The sequence below is a fragment of the Phyllostomus discolor genome, chromosome 13, assembly GCF_004126475.2.
Source record: "Phyllostomus discolor isolate MPI-MPIP mPhyDis1 chromosome 13, mPhyDis1.pri.v3, whole genome shotgun sequence".
NCBI classification, from domain to species: domain Eukaryota; kingdom Metazoa; phylum Chordata; class Mammalia; order Chiroptera; family Phyllostomidae; genus Phyllostomus; species Phyllostomus discolor.
The window spans coordinates 44,132,013-44,151,603 of record NC_040915.2 but is presented as its reverse complement, the minus strand read 5'-3'; the positions used below and the strand labels follow the sequence as shown (position 1 = coordinate 44,151,603).

Sequence of the window (19,591 nt, the reverse complement as noted above, 5' to 3'; positions counted from 1 at the left end):
GCTTAGTTTCGTCGCTGCCTTACGTTAGCTTACTGAACGCTGCGCCTTACGTACAAACAAACGACCTCTGGGGCCCCTCCAGGTCGTACGACAGAGAAGGGCACATGTTGTCTCTGTTTCAGAGGGTGGTGCGGTACATCCTCAAGCAGGACGTCCCGTCCTCTCTGGAGGACGCCCTGAAGGTGGCCCGAGCGTACCTGTTGTCCGACGACGAGATCTACAGTCTGAGGGTCATCGAGCTGATGGACAGAGAGCAGGTGCGCGGGCTCCGGGCTCCCCTGGGCTGTCTTCGTGAGGGGGACCCTGAGACACCCAGACAAGCGTCAGCTCATCCAAACAGACGGGCGCCGGGTGAAGTCAGACCAAGACAGAAAACTTGGAGTGTTTTTCACACGTGCAGGTTCTTGAACAGCGTTTCGTGACTAGCCGATGGGTTTTCACTCTCTTTGACACTTAGTAAAACTCACTCACTTTTATGATTCCTGTGGAGCCCTTCGATTCCAGAATAGGATGTGGACTTTTTTTGTATTCTTACTTGTCTTTTTTTCCCCCTATAATTCTACAACCATAAAATTACCAAGTACAGAGAGTGGTGTTTTAATTTAATTTCTTTTTATTTACTGTAATCAACGGAAGTTTCATATTTTTATCTTGCCAGAATCTAGTTTTCCAGATATCTTTTTATCTCCCAGTAGAGAGGAGAGGAGAGGGGTAGGTCCGACGGTTGTTCGTTTCTCCCCCCGCCGCTCCCCCTCCCCCCTGCCCGGGTCCAGGGCGAGGACGGTGTCCTTCTGCTGAGGTCTCTGCCCCCGGCCGAAGCCAAGAAGACCGCGGAGAGAGTCACCACGTGGGCGCGGCTGGCGTTGCAAGAAGAGCCAGAGAATTCTCAAGAGGTAAGACTCCCACTAAACAAAATGTAGACAAACCCGACTTTTATAGAGAGTAGGTGATCGGATAGAAAAGATAGGCCTGCCCATATGAGTATCTGCTTTCCCCGCGGCCGGCCGGGCCCCATGTAAACTGTTCCGGGTCAGTGCACCGTGCAGTGAGAAGCCCAGGGTGGAGGCTCGGGAGGGGCGGCTCGAGCCCACGCCGAAGAGCAGCCGGGACCTGCACGTCAGAAGGGTTAACTGAAGTCTGCTGGACCCAAGGGGCTCCCCAGGATGCCCTCCGCACACACAGCGTTCTGCGTCGCATGGGACGTGGTCACTCCTATCCAGTAGTGAGGCTGGCCCCAGAGACAGTGTCAGTCTAACTTGTCTCCAAACATTGAAACTCAGAAACCGTCTCAGGAGAGTCAGTTTACTTCCTGACAGCGATAAGGAAACAAATACGCAGGTTTCTGAAGCTTTAGAGATAAGGACCTGCCAACCCGTCTCAGCGGTCCACGTCCGTAGTTTCGGCACTTCCAGGGAAATGAGGTTTGCTGGGGGTTTAACATCTAATGTTTACCATGGTCTTATTATCAGGTGGTGGGCATTAGGTTAAAGACTGCAAACGAATTGTCCACTCTCTCTTAGCTGGGAAGTACATTCTTATAGATTAAGTTCAGAAACTAAAGTCTTTATGAAAATGCCCGTCCCGAGGTTATTGGAAAGGGGCGGCGCCCCAGCTTGGACTGACGCGGAAGCCTGGGCTCTCACCCACCGGCCTGCGCCACGGCCCGTAGGGAGTGGTTTCTGTGCGGGTCTGGCCGGCAGCATCCGCCGTGTCCTTCAGTGAGAGCTTCTCCCTGTTTGGTTTTTCTTCTCTCGTTTTTAAAAATGTTTTTCAGTCCTGAAGATAATGATTTGACTTCAATTCTCTTGGTTAAACAAGCTCAGTTCTTTTTAACTTTTCCAGAGAGCTTTTCCCAATGTTTTTCCAAATAATAAAAACTATTAAAAAATCAAACAAACAAAAACCCAGTGTCTGTAGCCGAAAGGCGTACGTTCTGTGGCATTTCCAAATCATATGTCCGAGGGTTCGTGCCGGTGATTTTTACGCTTGGCTTATATGTGATTCAGTTTGGACCCATTTCTTGGTTCCCCAAGCCCAGTCACACAGACCTCTCAGTGTTTCAGCAGTTTTTACGTGTTTTTCCGCTCCTTCAGTTCCCGTGTGTCACGTGTGTATGTGCTACCGAAGTGGCGAATAAGGCGGCAGGTTTCATCGCACATGTTTCTTTCAGGACAAGGCCTGGAGGGTGTCTGTAGCAAAGACGGCAGTGGACATTCTTAAGATGCTGTGCAGCCTTCAGAAAGGTAGTGCCCACCCCCGCGCCCTCACGGTGGGTTGGCTGTGAAGTTTGTCCTTCTCGGAAGGAGGCCTCAGCGCCCGCTGTCACCCTCGCCCGCGGGTTTTCCGGCCCTGGCGGCTTTGCTTGTCCCCACCCATCCGTCCTCTTCACGGAAAGTCTTCCCGGCCTCGTCCTTTAGATCTGTGGCGTGAGAAGTAGACGCATCCGACATCGACTCGCCCCTGGCGTGCACGCCCCCGTGAGCTCATTCCGGCCGGGCCAGGTTGCTGGTGCCTTGCACTCAGTGTTCCTCTTTCTCCCTAATGTTTGGTTATCATCAGGGAACAAAACCCGTTTAACCTTGACCCTCAAAAAAAAAAAAGATTAACAGTAACTCTTGGGAAGACAAAAAGAGCTACAGTTTATTTCAGACAAAGTGCCAGTTCTCGGGTAACCCATAAACCTCTCTTTTTGTACCTTCTGAAAGAACAGTTAAATTAGGTTTCTTTTTGGATCTGAATTGTCTTATCAGCATCTCAGCAGAAACTACTAAAGAATCGAGAGAAGAAAAGCAAAGCTGATTCAAAGTTTAGCTTCTGTATGTCCCGACACTGCGGGGATTTGCATGTTTCCTGTAACTGGACGTTCTGATTGCAGACAACCCGCAGAAGAGGGACGAGTGTGCGGAAGCCCTGAACCTGTTTAGAACCGTCGCCAGCTTGCAGGTAAAGACGGGCTCCATCGGACAGGGTCGTTTGGCTGATGAGTGAGTGCGTTCGGTGTGGACGGGCGGTCCTCCCGCTTGAAGCTCTCCGCATTGGCCGTCAGAGACTCCGGACGTGCCGCCTTTCCTTCTCTTTCTCTCGTTAAAAACAGGTGTATCGAGGTGTAATTCACATACCATACATTTCACCCATTTGAAGTGTCTGATTCAATGGTCTGGGAGTATATTGCATCATTAATTTTTTTTAAATTTGTATTTTAAAGATTTTATTTATTTTCAGAGAGGGGAGAGAGGGAGAGAGGGAGAGAGAGAGAGAGAGAGAGAGAGAGAGAAAGAAACATCAATGTGCGGTTGCTGGGGGTCATGGCCTGCAACCTAGGCATGTGCCCTGACTGGGAATCGAACCTGTGACACTTTGGTTTGCAGCCCGCGCCCAATCCACTGAGCTATGCCAGCCAGGGCTGCATCATTAATTTTTTAAAAATTATGGCAAAATACATGCAACATAAAAGTTGCCACTTTTGTCGTTTTTCCATATGCAACTCAGTGGTGTTAATTACATTGACAATGTTGCCCAACCACCACCACCACCATCGGCTTCTGAATCACCTCGGGCAGGAGCTCTGTGCCCGCTGAGCCGTAACTCCCCTCGCCCCCTCTTCCCACCGCTCCCGGTAACCCCTGATCTACCCTTTGTCTCGGTGTGTTACACTGTTCCGTGTACTTCATGTAAGCGGGGTCACACGGCATCTGTGCTCTCGCGCCTGGCTGTTTTTACTCAGTGTGGTGTTCTCAAGGTTCACCCGTGTTGTAGCTTGGCTAGAACTCCACTCCTTTTTCTGGCTGAATAATATTCCACTTCCTGCACAGACCAGGCTTTGTTTCTTTCTCTGTTGACGGGCATTTGGGGAAACTTGGCAACGGACGTGCCAGTGCTACAGAGGAATTGCTGAGTCCTACGGTGACTCCGGATTAGTCATTTAAGGAGCTGCTCTTTCTTTTTTCATTGTATTCTAGTGTGTGCTTTAAAAATGTCTTAATTGAAGTTGTCTTTATAGGTTATTTATTTAACTCACAGGGCCCTCAATAACGGCCAACAATCTCTGTCATTCAGTGAGTGCTTACCATGTGCCAGGCGTCCAGGGTGCTATTTCATGGTCCCCGTGGCTCGCTGCAGGGAGGAGTGTCGTTCTCCGTCACAGACGAGGAGACTGGGGCCCAGGGTGTCCCCGAGTACTGTCAGAGGCAGTGGGCTGTCTGCAGGCACTGGCCCAAAAGACCGCTGTCTGTCTCCCCCTTCGTAATCTGTTAAGTGTTTTTCTACATCGTTTTAGACTGTTCCGTTTTCTTAAAAATTAATTTCTATTAACTTTGAATTGATTCACTGCCCTGAGATTTGAGATTAGAACGTAATTAATTTTATTATGGCTCAAAGTCCTCCCTAATATAAACGATTTTGTGAATAGAAGGACCTACAGAGTTAGGGGGTAAGTTTTAGCACATAGAGAATTAGGTAGCTTTGAAGATCTTTTGGTGAAAACTTAAAATTGATGCTGGCAGATTTAACTCTCAGAGGAAAGAAGGAGTAGTTTACTTGGGTTCACTGGGCCAGGGTTTCTCAAAGCACAGCCCCTGGAACAATGGGGTGCCTGAGGCCCTCGCGGGGTGTCCATGACAGTAAAACTCTATCGACGGCAGTGAGAAGTGGTTCGGGTTTCTTCGTCCGAGGGCTGCGTGACGTGGGAACATCATCACTCTGAAGGCGAGTGGCACGTGCGCTTCTACAGCCCCTTTTGTCTTACAGTTTTCTGTTTAATTTCTCGTACAGTAAATATCGATAGCGATCCCCAAAACAAACGGGTTTTGGGGTCCTCGACATTTTCCGGAGCGCGGAGGTGCGCTGCACGGGGAAGTGTGGGACCCGCCGTGTTAGACGCGACGTCTCCGGGAAGAGGGCGGGGGGCGGGGCCCGCGCCCGTGGACCTCCTCCCGTTCCTAACCCTCAGATACCGTAAGGCAGTGGGTTCGACCTCAGCAGAGGCCTGTGTGTTTATCTTCCTGCCCTTCGTGGGGTGTTTATGGCACCAGACCTCGCGGGTAGAGGTCAGGGACGCGTGCTGCCATGCATAAGACAGCCCCCTCCCTCCCGCAGCGAACCCTTCGGCAAGGTTGAGGAACCCCGTCCTAAAATGTGGCGTCGGACCGGAAGGCCTGCCTCACTCCCGCTGCCCCTGTGTGTCCCCCCCTGGGCTTCCGTGGGGTTGTTTCAGGTCTAGGGTCGGCAGCCAACCAGGGGTCACGGTGGGAAAGGGCGAGGCCACCAGGGGAGAATTGCCCAGATCTAGCGCTTAATCCCTCCCTCCTCCCACTCGGGGCCCCCCCCCACAGTTCTGGCCCAGAATGTCATCGGTAGTGCTGAAACGCCCTAGGGTAAAGTGACGTTTTCCTATTTTCTAAACTTGCTACAGTATTGTTCCTTTCATAGTTTGAACAATGAAGTCTTTTTTCCTTTAACTTGTGAATTACAGTTGGCATTTAATGTTAGTTTCAAGTGCACAGCACCGCGTTTAGACATTTGCAAGACGTCTTACATCCTTATTTTATACAGGGGGAGAGGGAAGAGAGAGAGGTTTGCGACATCCCGGTGGTTTTTCGCAGGGGACGAAGAACTAACAGACTCGGGGTTTGTCCTGCTTTCCTTGCGACAGGAGAACTTTGAGGTCTTCCTCGCGTTCGGAGATTACAGCAATCGCGCCCTGGTAGCCGAGCTCCGAGAGCAGCACATCAGAGCCCAAGAGGCCGCGCAGGCGGAGCGCAGACTCAGGAGCTCCGCGGGGCCGGCAGCCACCGGGGAGAGGATCCCGAGCGCTGAGTCCAGGCTGCACCGCCAGGCGCTGGCCCTGCAGGTGTCCGAGCAAGAGCTGGAGGCCGAGCTGACCTGGAGGGCCCTCAGCGATGGGAGCGTGGGGACGGCGCTGAAAAGGTGCAGGTGGGCTCCGGCTCTCCGCGTCCCACAGCCGCTTGGGAAGGGACCCGTGCTCTGTTTGCTCCTGTGGCGGCCAGGGGAGGGCCAGGGACACTTGCCGTTCCACCAGAGTGACTCGTGGTTCCTTGCCCTGAGAGCCTGTCGGGACTCTGGGTCAGGAGGTGGGAGCACCTGTGAGAACTGACCGATGCCGTGTAGGTAGGTAACCTAGCCTAACCGCCGGGCGGAGGTCGCCCTGCGCTCCACTGGTAAAGGGTGTCCCAGGTAAGCTGAAAAGCGAAGCACGCTGTACACCACGGAGTCGCTTCAGGAGCTGGCGGTGGTCGCACATTACCCAGGAAAGGCAAACGCTCCCGATGCAAGGATTCTGACTCTCCACACTGCCTTCCTTCCAAAGAGCCTTGTGTGAGTATCACCGCAACCCCGACACCGGGAGGCTGCTGTTCCTGGCGTGCCAGAAGCTCTGCCACATGTTGGCCAGCGACGTTCCGATGACGACACCTGCGGGACTGAACCTGCCTTCCGAGATACACGACCTCGCCTGCCACGCTGCCACCATCTGCAGTCCAGGTGACAAGACCTGTAGCGCATGCGGTCTGACGTTCTCTGGTTCACGTCCTGCCTGTCTCCCAAAGGCTGGCCCTTTGCGGCTGGGACTGTAGTTAACGAGAGAAGAGGTTGTATCTCCGTTTCACAAAGGCACGATTGTGATCAGTTTTCTGTGGGGATTGTTGTTTCAACATATCTCCAAATAGTGGTAACAATGTCATTTCTGACCACTGGTGACGCCTCCCTTTGCAGGATTGTGGCATTCCTTGCCTGCCCGTACCTGGTCTCACGTGCCAGCCAGGCGTTAGGAAACACTTAACTTGCGTTATTTGGGGTTGTGTGGAGACCCCTCTCTCCACTTGGTGGCCTGCCTTGGGATTTTGAATGAGAATTATCAGAAGACCGTTTTCCGTATTGTTGTAACCAGTTGAAGTGTTAGTTTAGCGCTCTGTCTCCACTTCCTTTCAGACTTCTTGCCCGACGCGCTGGAACTGTGTAAATACACTCTCATGGCCGTAGAGCTGTGCAGGCAGTGCCAGATGGGCGACGACGGGGCCCTGGTGAAAGTGAGCTGCTTCTGGGTTTCTCTTCCCCCGGCAGAAGCCCTGCCAACCAACCCATCATGCATCACGTTGAAATCACGGGCACAGTGCACGCAAATACTGAGTGTACCGCTCGCGTGTTCTTACTCTGTGCCAGGAGGCATGAGACCGTGTCTGTTTCCCGGTCACACGTATCGGCTCTGATTTGCACGGTCTTGGGAAACACTGGGCCTCAGACAAGGCATCTCCGGACGGTGTCCCTATCTCAGCCCATGTAGTTTGCGATGGCAGCCTCCTAAGCCGTCATCGGCCAGAGGAAACAGACCACACGGTGGTATTTGACCGCCAAACCTGCGCTCGGCCCTTTAAGGTCTCCGATTCTGGGTTCTGCTCGGCGAAGGTCGTTTTGTGTGTTCTGGAGTCTACTTACTAGCGCCTTTTCCGCGTGACTTGGTCTCTAGGCGTCGTTTGGCACCCACAAAGATCCCTACGAAGAGTGGTCGTACAGCGACTTCTTCAGTGAAGACGGGATAGTCCTGGAGTCGCAGGTGGTGCTCCCCGTCATTTACGAGCTGATCTCCTCCCTCGTCCCCCCGGCTGGTACGTCTCTTCCGTGCCGTTCTTTTCTGTGTGTTTCTGCCTGTGTACGCAAGTTTGCGCTGTGGAGGGTGGGAGCTGGAACTACCCACAGTAACGTGGGTGGACCTCGGTAACGTGGGTGGACCTCGCAGGCCCCGTGCCCAGCAGAAGAAGCCGGACTCGCGAGAATGTCCTTGAGACGCAAAGGTGCTCTCCAGGGAAGAGTTATTTTATTGAGTGTGTTTGTTTATTCTTTTTTTGTAGAAAACAAGAGACTTCCCCTGGACTTCACAAGTTTACCGTACTGCTCCATCAGCGAAGGTATTTGACCTCAGAATGTACGCCATTGTATTGTGATGCACGCCACTGTAAACACGCCGTACAGAAATGCCTTAAAATTCTGTCTGTGAATCTCCTTATGTTCTTAATGTCGCTAGTTATTACTCTCCCGTTGTGATTGTTCCAAAGGGTCAGAAGACTGTGCCATTAGGCTTTCTAGCCTTAATGTTTCTTGATCTGTTTATAAATTTTGGTCTTCCAAGTTCCTTAGCAAATGATTTAAGCGTCTCCAAAGGAGGCACGTTACATTCAGAGTATCTCATTATCTAGCGAACCTAGAGATTTGCTGGCCTAGGTCAAGCCTCATGCTAAGTCTCTCATTTACCAACGGTGATCACGTTGCCTGCCCTGAAGACGTGTCCCTGAAAACAGCTTCCAGTGCTGTGGTCTGTCCTTGGCTGAAGCTGAGTAAATGTGGACACACTGTCGCCCCCGCCTGCCCCCCACAGGGGACAGCCTCATCCTGCCCAGCGTCGGCTCCATCTCGGCCCTGCTTCAGAGCCTGCAGGAGTCCAGCCAGTGGGAGCTGGCCCTGGGCTTCGTGGTCCGCGCCTTCGGCACCTGTCTCCAGTACTCCGTGTCCAACTTCATGAACGCCGGCTTGAGTGAAAAGGTAATGGTTTCGAGAACAAAGGAGCTTCACCTTGGGTGAACACAGGCACGGAAACAGTGCCAGACAAAGGAATCTGGAGCCCACAGTTTCCCGCGTGGCGCTGTAGCGAGGAAATCGGTCATTCGTCCGAGTGAAGGAACGGCGGTCGGGCATCCCCTGAGACCCGCGCGGTGGTCAGGGTCCTGGCCCCATTCCGTGCTCGGTCCTCACAGCGGCCCTGAGACTCGCCCCTTTGCAGACGGGGAAACCCCACCCGGGGAGGAAAACGGGGGCCTGGGGGCCAGGCTGCAGGCAGCCCATCCTCCCAGCCTGCTCCCGCGCATCACATCAGGTCCAGACTCTGCTGTTTGTTCTGTGGCCCGAATTAGTATAATTATTACCCGAGGGCACCATGGACGGATTCCAGAAGACAGACTACCTGTTGACAGTTTGCTCTTGAATCTGGCCTCAGAGAATCATGTTCATTTCTACCGGTCTGTTGCTGTTTAATAAAGGATAATTGTTAAAAACTGGCTTTATTGAAGTCTGGCTTTCAAAATTCAAATGCACACGTTTGAAGTGTATCCACCGGTGTACTCACCTGGGTCGCCAGCACCACAGTCAAGATGGAGACTCGAAGGTACAGACCGACTTAAACACCAAGATACTTGGCCCTTTCCCGGCCAGCTCTGCCCCAGCCAGCCCCAGCTTTCTGCCATTATAGAGGAAACGCCCATTCTTTTTGCATATAATGACGGATTTTTGAAGTCCCTTGATATTATACAGAAGTTTTCAGAATGTTGCATAGGAGCGGACCTAACGTGTCTTTTGTTCTTTTCCAAAAGCTGTTTGGAGGGGCCTCGTTAGCTAAGTCCAGGCAAGTTATCATGGCGCTGAAGGAGAAGGCCGTGCCGTTCGTCCGGGGAAACGCCACGACCCTGCTGCACAAGGTGAGTGTGTGTTCTCGGCAGGCTGTCCCTCCCGCGCGCTGGTGGCTCCTGATGGCTCGGTGACAGGAAGAGTGAGGGGGGGAGGGGACCAGAAGGAACGCGCTGAGACCGGAGTCAGGCGGGAGGGAAGGCAAGGGCCGTCCGCCGTGTAGAACAGAACGGCCGTAGTTACTTTCCGTCAATCTATGATACCGATAAAGGACGTTGAAACTAAGCAGATGAGTTGCAACCGTGTTCCCACAGCTAACATTTCATGCCACACTTGTTCCTTCACGGGGCCTCCGATTCAATGTAGTGACCGGCCTTTAGAGCCCGGCGTTCTCTTCGGGTTGTGGAGGATTTGCTTCTCTCGATGCTTTTTCCCCATAGGTTTTTAATTGTCGCCTGGTGGACCTTGACTTGGCCTTGGGTTACTGCACCCTCTTACCCCAAAAAGAAGTGTTTGAAAATCTCTGGAAGCTCGTAGATAAAGCATGGCAGAATTACGACAAAATTTTGGTATGACCTGGAGGCACACCATCGGTGCTTGAAATGTTAAAGATTTAGAGGAAGAGCCCTGGCTGGTGTGGCTCATTGGATTGAGTGCCGGCCTGTGAACCAAAGGGTCGCTGGTTCAGTTCCCAGTCAGGGCACAGGCCTGGGTTGTGGGCCAGGTCCCCAGTAGGAGACGTATGAGAGGCAACCACACATTGATGTTTCCCTCTCTTTCTCCCTTCCCCTTTCTCTAAAAATAAATAAATAAAACCTTAAAAAAAAAGATTTAGCAGAAGGAATGTCACACTAACTCAGTTGGTTTCTACCAGCTTCTGCTTGGCCTGGTGGCACGCTGGTCCTAAGCCTTGCTCGGCCCAAAGAATCGCTGTGTGTTTTATTTCTTGAAGTCTGTGGGCAGCCATTGAACTTCACTTCTTAGGCTTGCTCTGGTGTATCGAAACCTCAGGCCTGTGAGCTTGTTCTTTTTTGTAGGACAAGTTTAAGAGATGCAAAGCCTCTCTTTGGTGTGTATGTTTTAAATTTGCCTTTGGGTGGGGTAGGACATTGCCTGCAGGATAACTGAAATTCGGCCTTTTCCCATGAAGGAACCCCAGGCTGAATTTATGGCATCAGACCACTAGCTGCATGACCTAAACATTGTGAAAGTAATGACTGTGCAAAGAAAGCAATGTACAACATGTCACACCGTTCGCCCGAAGAAGGCTTGTGGTTTTTATTGTTGTTGTCCATTCCTCAGGCGATCTCGCTGGTGGGCTCTCAGCTGGCCAGGCTGTATCAGGAGGCAGAAGTGGAGCTGAAGTTCCGTGAACTCAGCACGGATGCCCGGTGGGGCATTCGCCTCGGTAACCTTGGTGTGAGTATGTGCAGCGCCACGAGGCTTCCCTCATGCTGATGTCTGCCCAGTGAGGACACTTACAACGAAGGCCTCCTTGCCCTTCGCTGCCGGGGAGAGGGTGCGTGGGTAGGCGTATGTAGGCCAGCTCATAAACTTCAGGTACATTAAGTGCACACATTGGTGCTTCCAAAGAAATGAAGGGCCTTTGGCCTCATTTCCCTTTTTGTTATGTTTTTAAGGAAATTAAGAGAGTCCTGACATTTCCATCTGCTTAGCTTTCTCATTCACAGGAATATATGTAGCATGGGCTGACACTCAGACTGTTTCGGGCCTAGCCTCCGGCCTCATACTCGTGCTGCTGGGATCTGGTCAAAGATAATATTAACACGTGCGGACAGGCGCACCAGGCTTTAAGAACTCCTGGTAGGGAGAGTAAGAGGCCCTTCTTTTTTACTTTGCAAAAACAAGCAAGATCTTGTTTTCTTTACTAAAACGTACAACATTTTATTTAGTTCCCAAATAGTTGACCTTTCAGGGATGTAGCCGCTCCAGAGTGGTGTGTGTTTTGGAGTCGGCGTCCTATGCAGGGGCAGGACGGCTCGCCGCCGACAGCCAGGCTCCCGGTGCAGAGCCGCCGAGGGCCAGCGCGCCTAAGGGAGGTCGGGCCCACCACCAGATGCTCCTGAAACCTCAGCCTGGTGTCCAGTTGGGTGGTGTGATAAAAAAACACGTCATAGGAGCGACAGAAGCGTGTTTTTCCATAAAAAAGGATAGCGCACGGGCACAGTTAAGGGCGCCCTTGCTCTCACACCCTTCGGGTTAGCGGAGCGTTCTGTTTTGCTCTTTTTATTTTCTAGATTTCTTTTCAGCCAGTTTTCAGGCAGCATTTCCTGACCAAGAAAGACCTGGTGAAAGCCCTCGTGGAGAACGCAGATACGGACACGAGCCTCCTTCTGGAGTACTGCAGGTAAAGCCCTTCGCACGGCGCCGGCACTTGCGCCGTGGGCCTAACGAGCCGCGGCGATCCTGACCGCAGGGACACGGTGACCAGGATGATCGCTACACGTGCGTGGCCCACGGGTCTGGAGTGTTCTCTTTCGCTCACTCCCGGATTTGAACGGAACTTAAATCCAGAACCAGATTAAATCTCTCCGGGCATGGCCGCTTTCATTCCCCGGTCAGTGTTGCCCGCACTTCCCTCCGGATGAGCCGGGCCCCAGGCCCCTCCTCGGGCCTCTCCCTGCGGGTCGGGGCTGAGGCCCAGGAGCCGGAGCTCGCGTGGGCGCCTCGGGGGATTCCGTGAGCAGGGGAGTTTGGGAATATTCTTCTGAGCAATGACACTTCTAAATCAGATCACACTAGGGGCAAGGCGATCTGAAATTAAAACTCAGTGAAAAGTAGGATTTAGGGAGAATCCTTTTTTTTTTTAATTTAACAAGTGAATTAAAAACATTGAAGACTAGATGTTACATAATAAACCCTTGACGGGCACGACATTGCACTGACCCTGTGTCCGGTGGCCTTCGCGGGCAGGTTGCTCAGGTGTTTGGTGCGGAACGCCCACTGTTCCCACTCACCTGCTGCTCATCCCCGACGCCTTGTTTGTTCAGTGTGCCACCAGGAGTCGTGCATTGCTCCTTGCTCTGCATATATAGGCACACCTCTTGCCCAGACAGAATTCAGTTTCATCTCAAGCATAAACACCTTCAGTTTCAAGAAGAGCCCTGTGCTCCCTCTGGTTCTGGAGACCCTGCCTACAGCCAGCTTTGGCCTTGGCCCGCCGCCTTCCGCACGTGCAGCCTGTTTCAGGGGCCCCGGGGCCGGCCGTGCCACAGGCTCCCAGGGGGCAGGATGAGCAAGATTAATACCTGTTTTTTTATGTATATTTACTTTTCATGTTTTTAAATCACTTTTTTATTGTTATTCTCTTACAGTTGTCCCAATTTTTCTCTGTTTGTCCTCCTTTGCCCGTCCCAGCCCCCACTCCTGCAGTCAGGTCCCACACCGTTGTCCGTGTCCCTGGGTCATTCACACATGCTCTGTGTCTAGCCCCTTCCTTCCACTGTTATCCAACCCTGCCCACCCCCAGTAGTACCTGATTTCTTAAAAGGCTACAGTTCACTCTGACAACAGGCAGGTTATGTGGTTACAAGACCGGATAGCAGAAGGGTTGGATTCCAGCGATGGGAGCCTGGACCCGAGTTGTCCGGGAGAAATTCCGTGTGGAGACGCGGGCGTCTGGGGGACTGGAGTGTGACTGAGTCCTTCTCTTAGCACCTTCCAGCTGAACGGGGACGCGGCCCTGCAGCTGTTCATCGAGACCCTGCTGCACAACACGAACGCCAGCCAGGGCGACGTGGGCCCGGACGCGGCCGCGCAGCCACACTCCCGACTCCTGGCCAAGGCCCTGGAGATGGTGCCCCTGCTGACCAGCACCAGGGAGCTGGTCATCAGCCTCAGCGGCATCCTGCATAAGGTGGGCGCGTGGCGACGGGATTCATCGGGATCTGTCCCGTCGGTTTCAGCGTCCCTCCTGCACGTTCGCAATTCAATACCTAGGAACAGACTGGAAGTGCAAGCCCTACATTTTTGTAACCTTTTGATTTTGAAGTACTTTTAGATCTCTATTTTTAATACAGCAGTTTTTTGTCTTTTTTAAAAAATAGAAATAGCCTCTTTTTTTAGATTTTTAAAAATAACACATTCTTTGAAAAAGATCAAACTAGAGAGAAAGGTAGAAATGAAGAGGTGGAGGCCCTGGCCAGGTAGCTCACTTGGTTAGAACATCATCCCAGTACGCCAAGGTTGCAGGTTCGGTCCCCATCAGGGCACACGGAAGACCCAGCCAGTGAGTGCACCAATGAGTGGGACAACAGAAACCGATGTCTGTCTGTCTGTCTGTCTGTCTCTAGAATCAGTAATTTTTTTGAAGTGAAAATATTTAACTCCACTCCCACAGATAAAAATGTTAATAGTTTGGTGAATGTCTTACACTAAACATACTATCCTGTTACTCTTTTTTTTTTTTCATTTAACATATTGTTATTATGTGTCGGTAAATATCTATCAACCTCATTTTTGGGAAGTACATATTTTATTATTCCACAATATGGATGAAACCTACTGGTATTTTACCAGGTCTTTATGGATGAACATTTAAATCGTAAGTTTTGTTACTATGGATATCTTCATGCATAGATATGTGCCATCTTGTTTGTTACATTTGCCTGTATATATTTATTTATTTATTGGCTAGGAGATCTGAGAATTGGAACTTTTAGGTCAAGGGGTAGTTTGGTGGGGGAATGAAGTTAGCTGGAAGGGGAAATAGGATTAGAAGACTACAAGAAACACTTTAGTTTTATATTTGGCCTGTAGTTCAGCCAAAAAACATGTATCATTTTTGCTCAGAGTTCAAGTACTGGAGAGATCATGTTTCCACTCTGTCCAGTGTTCTGATTCATGTGACTTGGGCTGGCATTAAAAAAAAAAAAAAAAAAACAATGATGTGTGAGCAGAAACAAAGAACAAAGAGAACACTTCCTTTCTCTTCATAAACATAATCGCCAGCCGGCTAATTCTTTATCGCAGTGTGTGGTCGGCGCTAGAACGGAGCCCTTGAGAAGCTTGCTTCAAGGGCCGCACTCTTGGTTCTGCTGTTCTACAAACAGGCCGGTTCTTTGTATCTTAACTCTCCCACCATAAATGGAAGAAATAGAATTTTAATTTTAAAGTCTTACAAAATTATGGTATTTTAACACATATCTTTTTAGGGTTTTAGTAGTGTAAATCTTTATTTTTTAAAACTATTGCCTTATTCGGCTTTTTTTTCAATGACTTTTGAGACATTTTAAAGCATTTATATGTATCCTAATAGAACTAATTTTACACATGAGAAAATGCTCGTTTCTAAAAGAATAATCTGATTTAACTCGTAGCGCACTGCGAGTTTGTGTTTGTGATCTCCGTACTGGTGAACGTCACTGCACGAAACCATCTGACCGCTGGCAACATCTTTTCAAGTTTTGATATTTTTTTTTGTTTTTATACAGTTGAATCCCTATGACTATGAAATGGTCGAAATTGTCCTGAAAGTTATCGAAAGAGCTGATGAAAAAATAACCAACATTAATATAAATCAGGTATAACTAGTATACTTTTAAATTCCTTTTTTGTTTTTATTTGGATCTTTAAAAAAAAATTAGTTACCTGTGTGTCTTTCTGGACTGTCCCTTTGAACTCCCTTTAAACTCCACATTTTATTCTAGCTCCTTTTCTTTAAAAAACGATACAGAAGTAAAAAGGTTTTTCATGCTCCTTGTATTTTATCACTTATCTTAACCCAAGTTTTGCTCTACTGAGGCGATTTACATCAAAGTGCACGAAGCCATTAACAGACTGATTTGGAAAAAGTAAGGCAAAATTATTTGTCAACTGGGAGAAATTTATATATTTATATATAAATTTATATATTTCTATATATATTATATGTGTATGTGTGTACACACGCACATACAGTACCCCCATTCAATTCTGCTTTCTCTATTAATAGGTGGATCCAGGGCTCACTCAATTCCATTTCAGTACTTTCAGTAACTCCTTGGTTTCTTCTGAATTTTGGTCGTAGTAGCTATTATATCTTCTATTTGAATTGGATTTTAAAAATTAAAATGGGTGGATTCAAAAGTTTTTTGGTACAAGCCTGAAAAATGCAAGATAGAAACTGAAGAGGAGTAAGCGATATAGAGGATCACTTGCAGCTCGACTGCCCCGGTATTTAAAGTGGAATCTTGGGCAAAGGGGCCCCAGTACACGGTGACGGGAGATGGTTTGACTGTGGGGGGGGGGCTCACAATACAGTGCACAGACCAGGTGTCACAGAAATGTACGCTTGAAACCTATATGACCTTATTAACCAACATCACCCCAATAAACTGCATTAAAGAACATTAAACATAAAATAAAATCAAGCATTTTGAAGCACTTGCTCAAACTCTTTGGAGACACATAAGCTAGCTCCTCAAATTCCGCAGTGCACCAAAAAATGTATTAGATTTTTTAAATATATTTTATTGATTATGCTACTACAGTTGTCCCATTTTCCCCTCTTCGTTCCCCTCCCCCTGCACACCCCCTCCCACCCACATTCCTCCCCTTTAGTTCATGTCCATGTGCCATAAGTTCTTTCGTTTCTATACTTCCTATACTATTCTTGCCTTCTCTTTGTCTATTGTATTAGATTTTTTGCCCATTTGACAACAAAAATAGGTACAATTTTGACTCATTCACACCAGATAGTTATCATTGTGTTGGTTGTTCCCTTTTTTTAAGATTTTATTTATTTAATTTTAGAGAAGGGAAGGGAGGGAGGAAGAGAGGGAGAGAAACATCAGTGTGGTTGCCTCTCATGCGCCCCCTACTGGGGACCTGGCCCGCAACCCAGGCATGTGCCCTGCCTGGGAATCCAACTGACAGCCCTTTGGTTTGCAGGCCGACACTCAATGCACTAAGCCACACCATCCAGGGCTCATTTTTTATTTTAACAGTCTAAGGGAAAAGAGGTCAGTGCCCCTGACTAAATAGTTGGGTATTGTGTGTTTTAAAAATTCTTGTGGCGCCCTGGCTTGTGTGGCTCAGTGGATTGGTCTGCAGCCTGTGAAGGTCACTGGTTCAATTCCCGGTCAGGGCACATGTCCGTGTTGCAAGGCAGGTCCCCAGTTGGGGGTGGGTGAGAGGCAATACATCAGTGTTTCTCTCCCTCTCTTTCTTCCTTCCTTCCCCTCCCTCTAAAAATAAATAAATAAAACCTTTTTTTTTTTTAAAGAATTCTCATAGCACACCGGTTGAAAATCACTGGTTTAGAAAAATAACATTAAAAGTAAAACTGTGAAAGGTTTTGATCATCTTGACGAAACCAGTACTGACTCGGAAATGGAGACCTATGATGGCATAGAGTCAGATGATTTTAAAACACTTGGGGTTAACTTAATTTCAAAGGAAAATATTTCTCATGTTAAAACAGGCGTTGAGTCTCCTACAACACTTGAAGTCATACAGGAGGATCTCCCCGCCGGTGGACCTCGAGTACCAGTACATGCTGGAGCACGTAATCACTCTGCCGGCGGCCGCCCACACCAGACTGCCCTTTCACCTGATATTTTTTGGCACAGCACAGAACTTCTGGAAAATTCTCTGTACGTCCTTTAACCTCTCACGCATTTTCCCGAAGAGCCAACATTTCCTTCTTAAGCAAGTCACGCTGTCCTTGTCTCCTTTCCAGCTATGGAACTCAGCGAAGAGTCCTTCCCGACGCTGCTCTTAATTTCTAAGCTAATGAAGGTGAGCGACGAAACGCCGTCGGGGGTTCCTCTGTCCTGTAGTTGATTCCGGTCCCGGGCCGAGGGTTCCGTGCGGCTTTCACATGGAACCCCTAAAGGGGAGCGCACCCACCCGCCTCAGCTCTCCTTTTCCCCTCTTCCAAGTTCTCCCTAGACACTCTGTACGTGTCCACGGCCAAGCACGTCTTCGAAAAAAAGCTGAAGCCGAAGCTCATGAAGTTACCGCAGGCCAAGTCCTCCCCGCTGATGAACAAGGAGATCTGCAAGATCACCCAGACCATCGAGTCCTACTTGCTGTCCATCGTGAACCCGGAGTGGGCCGTGGCCATCGCCATCAGCCTTGCCCAGGACGTCCCAGAAGGTACGAGCCTGCCGTCTTCCATGGCCGCACCCCGGGCGGCTGGGTTGCTTTTCTGAACTTGGAGCGTGCGCTTTTGTAGCTCTAAGGAGAAGCAGTGTGCTAGTTCAGAAAGACACGTGCGTCCTCTCCACGCTTGTTTGACTGCTGAACGCTGAAAGGGCCAGAGTCGGGTGAGCCGGACCCCTGGCCGCTCACCCAGGGTGTGGGGGTGCGGGCCGCTCCCCGGCGGCAGGAAGGTGGATCGAAGCTTACTTCCCACTACCTTGCCGTACTGCCAGCGACGAGCCCTTGGATGGTCTCTCGTGACCAAGCAGGCACACAAACACGGGCGCTCGATACCGTGGGTTTTGTCGTCACCAAAGTTGAAAACAGCTATTTTTTGCAAGTGTTCATTGGACAGGAACTGGTTTAAACAAGAGAGCATATTCAGAGAACAGAACACTATGTGGTTGATTTGGGAAGATGCCCAAGATATATATTAAGTGGGACCAGCAAATGGCACTACATGTGTGATCTTACCCCTTCCGGGTGAAAACGTGTGCACACGTGAACACACACTCACACACACGCGCGCGCACAGAAAACTGGGGGAGTGTAAGGCTCTAGGGAGCAGGCACAGAAGCTGATGAAGGTGCTTCTGGATTTACTTCCGAGTCTGTGTTTCTCTGTCCCGTGTAAATTGCTCTTCACTTTGAGTGTGCATTTTTATAATTAAAGAAAATAAAAGCTTGCTGACTTGACTGAAATGCATTGTCTTGAAAGGATTAAGATGTTCTTCTCAGTCTCTTTATCTCCTCAGGCTCCTTCAAGATGTCCAGCTTGAAGTTCTGCCTGTATCTGGCCGAGAGGTGGCTACAGAACATCCCCCCGAAGGTGTGTGCTGGCTAGAGGAGCGAAGGCCCCCACCCCCACCCCATTCCATTTAAAGTGCGCTCGCCGCCGGGCATACCTTCTGCCCCGATGAGAGGCCTTCTCTAGGGTGTGCCCGGGCTGGGTGCCCGGAACGGAGCCGGGGGTGGGTGAGGCCTTGGTGTAGGGTGCTTAACGGCGTCACCGAGGCAGGGCCCCCCCTGGATGGATGAGGCTGGATCCTGTGCCTCCCTGGAGATTTTGAAAGCGAATGTCTCTTTTTGCTTTCAAACGTGGCATTTTCCCCCAGGACGAAGCACGTGAGAAAGCCGAGGCTCTGCTGAAGAAGCTTCACAGCCAGCACCGGCGGTCCGGCACGGAGGCCGTGCTCATCGCCCACAAGCTGAACACGGCCGAGTACCTGCGGGGCGTCGGGAGGCCGGCGCACCTCATCGTCAGCCTGTACGAGCACCCGAGCATCAACCACAGGATGCAGAGCCCCTCCGGCAGGGACTGTCCCGGTGAGCGCCGCGCCCCGGTCTCCCTGCGTCCAGAGGGAACTCGCATTTTGATTTCCCGTTATCGTGCATTCAGAAGGCGGATTTTCCTTTTTCTTCTTTTAACTCTTTATCTCGACTACCTTAGATATCCACGCAGCCGCTAAAGAGATAGCCGAAGTCAACGAGATCAACTTGGAGAAAGTCTGGGACATGTTGTTGGAAAAATGGCTGTGCCCGCCCACGAAACCCGGCGAAGTAAGTTTGCTCTCACGGGCGTCTCTCCTGCCTGTCCTCTCACGGGGGCTTGACCTCCTGGTGCGGAGCACGAACCTTAAAAGGGGGAACTTCTGCTCAGTGTGTTCCCTCCATTATCTGCTCAGTTTTAATGTTGTTTGCATTTCTTTTTGCTCAGATACTGGTTTGCAACGATTTTCCCTTCTAGTTGCTGGTTCCAGGTGAATGCTATGTATAAAAGCAATGGCCTCTTCCTACACGCAGATTCACGGGATTTACTTTTTATTCTGAAGTAATGTTAAACATACGGAAAAGTCACAATAGTATAAAAGAATCCCTGTCTCCCTTTCACCCAGCTCCATCAGTGCCTCAGTTTGCTGTTATTTGCTTCATTACTCTCCCTGTGACAGAATAGTTTTCATAATCATTTGAGACTAAATTGCAATGTCATGCTCCTTTACCCCTTAATGTTTAAGAGTATGTTTCCTAAGAACAAGGCT

General features: G+C 50.0%; 1 protein-coding gene across 1 annotated transcript in view; it reads left to right on the top strand.

The window, feature by feature from the left end:
* KNTC1 (kinetochore associated 1) overlaps positions 1-19,591 on the top strand; it is a 53,858-nt gene that overhangs the window by 22,676 nt on the left and 11,591 nt on the right. Inside the window, exons 30-51 of the mRNA XM_028527696.2 lie at positions 123-257; positions 774-893; positions 2,171-2,243; positions 2,876-2,943; positions 5,651-5,931; positions 6,326-6,498; positions 6,946-7,043; positions 7,481-7,619; positions 7,863-7,919; positions 8,387-8,550; positions 9,375-9,479; positions 9,849-9,977; positions 10,711-10,827; positions 11,667-11,776; positions 13,084-13,285; positions 14,862-14,951; positions 16,832-17,003; positions 17,090-17,148; positions 17,292-17,508; positions 18,308-18,381; positions 18,668-18,878; positions 19,003-19,112. Coding sequence (XP_028383497.2) covers positions 123-257; positions 774-893; positions 2,171-2,243; positions 2,876-2,943; positions 5,651-5,931; positions 6,326-6,498; positions 6,946-7,043; positions 7,481-7,619; positions 7,863-7,919; positions 8,387-8,550; positions 9,375-9,479; positions 9,849-9,977; positions 10,711-10,827; positions 11,667-11,776; positions 13,084-13,285; positions 14,862-14,951; positions 16,832-17,003; positions 17,090-17,148; positions 17,292-17,508; positions 18,308-18,381; positions 18,668-18,878; positions 19,003-19,112 — 2,904 coding nt within the window. The remainder of the gene's footprint in view (positions 1-122; positions 258-773; positions 894-2,170; positions 2,244-2,875; positions 2,944-5,650; positions 5,932-6,325; positions 6,499-6,945; positions 7,044-7,480; positions 7,620-7,862; positions 7,920-8,386; positions 8,551-9,374; positions 9,480-9,848; positions 9,978-10,710; positions 10,828-11,666; positions 11,777-13,083; positions 13,286-14,861; positions 14,952-16,831; positions 17,004-17,089; positions 17,149-17,291; positions 17,509-18,307; positions 18,382-18,667; positions 18,879-19,002; positions 19,113-19,591) is intronic.